The 2,589-nt window shown below is 22.6% G+C and overlaps 1 protein-coding gene across 1 annotated transcript; it reads left to right on the top strand.

Moving 5' to 3' along the window:
• Positions 1 to 1,162: 1,162 nt before the first annotated feature.
• On the top strand, positions 1,163 to 2,327 carry Phum_PHUM012790 (Derlin-2, putative; the record flags this gene model as incomplete). The annotated part of the gene is made up of 5 exons (XM_002422734.1): positions 1,163 to 1,255; positions 1,330 to 1,555; positions 1,685 to 1,767; positions 1,933 to 2,096; positions 2,228 to 2,327. The coding sequence occupies 5 exons, from the start codon at positions 1,163 to 1,165 to the stop codon at positions 2,325 to 2,327; spliced, it is 666 nt and encodes a 221-aa protein (XP_002422779.1).
• Between the last annotated feature and the right edge of the window lie 262 nt (positions 2,328 to 2,589).

Below are 2,589 nucleotides of genomic sequence, written 5' to 3'. Positions count from 1 at the left end.
CTAAAAAATTGTTAAAATAAATATAAAAAAAATGAAAAAATAATTAAATTAATGGTTATTCATTACCTTTTTGTTGTAATCAAAAAATTGTTTTAAATAAATTTTAACTCTATAAATCTCATAAAATGTATTAAACTTTTTTTTTTTTTTTTTTTTTTTAAATAACCATATTTTAAAAAATTATTATTATTATTTTAAATTAAACAATGACTAACACAAAATTAAATTTCCTTTTTTTTTTTTTCAAGTATTTATTTGTTCAAAAATTTTAAATAATTATTATTAAATTTTTTTTTTTTATTATTATATGGCAAAACGTGCAAATGTTTTAAAAATTTAATCAAAAGAGATTATATATAGTCTTACCTAAAACTGCTGTGGAATATATATAATAAAGACTTTGTGAAAAAATATCACAAAATATTTTACTTTGTTAAAATTAAATTTTTTTTCTCTTTTTTTTTTTATTATGAATTTAATGATAGTCAACAATAATAATACTATTTACGATTAAACATGTTAAAAGATACTACAAATAGCTCAAAGTTTGACGTTATTATCAGCTTCAAGTATATGTATTAACTTGATGAGACCGTTATGACGACATTCGATTCCATTTTTCTTTGTTTTCACAAAAATATAATTCTTTTTTTTTTTTTAGAAAATTTTATTGCTTTTAAGGTAATAAACATTGATCGGTATTAATGATGTAATTCCCTAATGCCCAATAATAAAAATTATCTGATTTTTTATTTTCGTAACCGTGAAAAACAGCAACAACAACAACAAACCGATTTTGTATTTATTTCATATAGCAATAATTTTTTTTTTTTTTCGTTTGTAAAAGGTTATAATTGTTGTTGTTTTTTTTCTTATTTTGAATCTTGAAATATTACTTTTTAAAATTCTTTTACCTGGTACTTGGTAGTAATTGTTTCTTTTTTTTTTTTTTTTTTGGTGCAAGCAAATTTTTAATCCCGCCATTTAAGGTTAATTTAAAAAATTTAAAGAATTTATTTTAAGTTGGCTAACCTTGACTGCAACACGTCATGGCAGGATAGTAAACTACAACTAAATTAATAATAGTTATATTTATATATGTATACAAATTTTGTTTTATCCGAAGTTATGTCGTGATTGATAGTTAAAAATTAATAAAATTATGGCTTATCAAACATTTCGGCAGGAGTATATGCAAATACCAGTCGTGACAAGAGCATATACTACAGCTTGCGTTATTACAACTATAGCTGTTGTAAGCAAATAGAAGTTATTAGAGTATCATCATTAATTTTTTTTAAACCTAGCATTAAAATTTTTGTGTTCTAGCAACTGGAATTGGTGTCTCCATTTCAGTTGTATTTTAATCCCATATTGATATTTAGCCAATATCAAGTATGGAGATTAATAACAACGTTTTTGTTTTTCGGAGCCATTGGATTTACTTTTTTTTTTAACATTATCTTCACTTACCGGTATTGCAGAATGCTTGAAGAAGGTTCATTTAGAGGGAGAACAGCAGACTTTATTATGATGTTTTTATTCGGAGGCGTCAGTATGATTGTATCCTTTAATTAAAAATTTATTTACTTTTTTTTTGAAATAGCTATTATAAAAAAATTTTTCTTAAAATATTTTTTATTAGTTTTTTGGCTTTTTTGTCAATTTATTATTTTTAGGTCAGCTTTAACAATAATGTTGGTGTATGTCTGGTCAAGAAGAAATCCAGTTGTTAGAATGAATTTCTTTGGTCTCATAAATTTCCAGGTAAAACTTCTCCTATAAATTATATATATATTTATATAAATTGATATTAAGTTTTTAGTTTTATTTTGTTGAATAGAAATGACAAAAAAAATTAAAAATTGAATTTGATTTTACCATTATTTGTCAGTTAATTATTTATAAAAGTGAAAATTTTTCTTTTTTCAGGCCCCTTACTTACCATGGGTTTTATTAGGATTTTCTGTGTTAGTAGGCAATGCATTTTGGGTAGATGTAATGGGTATGGTTGTAGGCCACATGTATTATTTTATAGAAGATGTTTTTCCAAACCAAAGAGGAGGATTTAAATTACTGACAACTCCTCGAATATTGTAAGCGATTTTTTTTTATATTTATGTAAATGTAATTTACAAATTACTCCTGTTTAATTATTGAAAAATAAAACTCTAAATATTTAAGTAAAATTTAAGGAATATAAAATTTTTATTTGATGCAATTGCAGAAAAACAATATTTGACAGAGCACCAGTAGATCCTGACTATGTACCACTGCCTGAAGATAGACCAGGAGGTTTCAATTGGGGTGATCGTCCAAATAACTAATATAATTTTGAAGAGTACATAAAAATATCGAAAGAATCATTTGTTGAAAATATTTAATATGTTTAAGTAATATTTTTATTTAATGATAAAGTTGTTCTAAATGTTCTAAATAATTATTATTTTTTTGTAATTAAGCAATCAGTTTCTTAATTAAAAAGAAAAGTTTTTCTAGAAACCTCTATGTTATTTTTTATAAAAAAAAAATATATATCTAAATAAAATTATCTTTAATTTTAATATTAAATTATTTCTTTCATATTTT

This window comes from Pediculus humanus, genomic scaffold (assembly GCF_000006295.1).
Source record: "Pediculus humanus corporis 1103172107371 genomic scaffold, whole genome shotgun sequence".
NCBI classification, from domain to species: domain Eukaryota; kingdom Metazoa; phylum Arthropoda; class Insecta; order Psocodea; family Pediculidae; genus Pediculus; species Pediculus humanus.
This window is presented reverse-complemented; position numbering and strand designations above follow the sequence as displayed.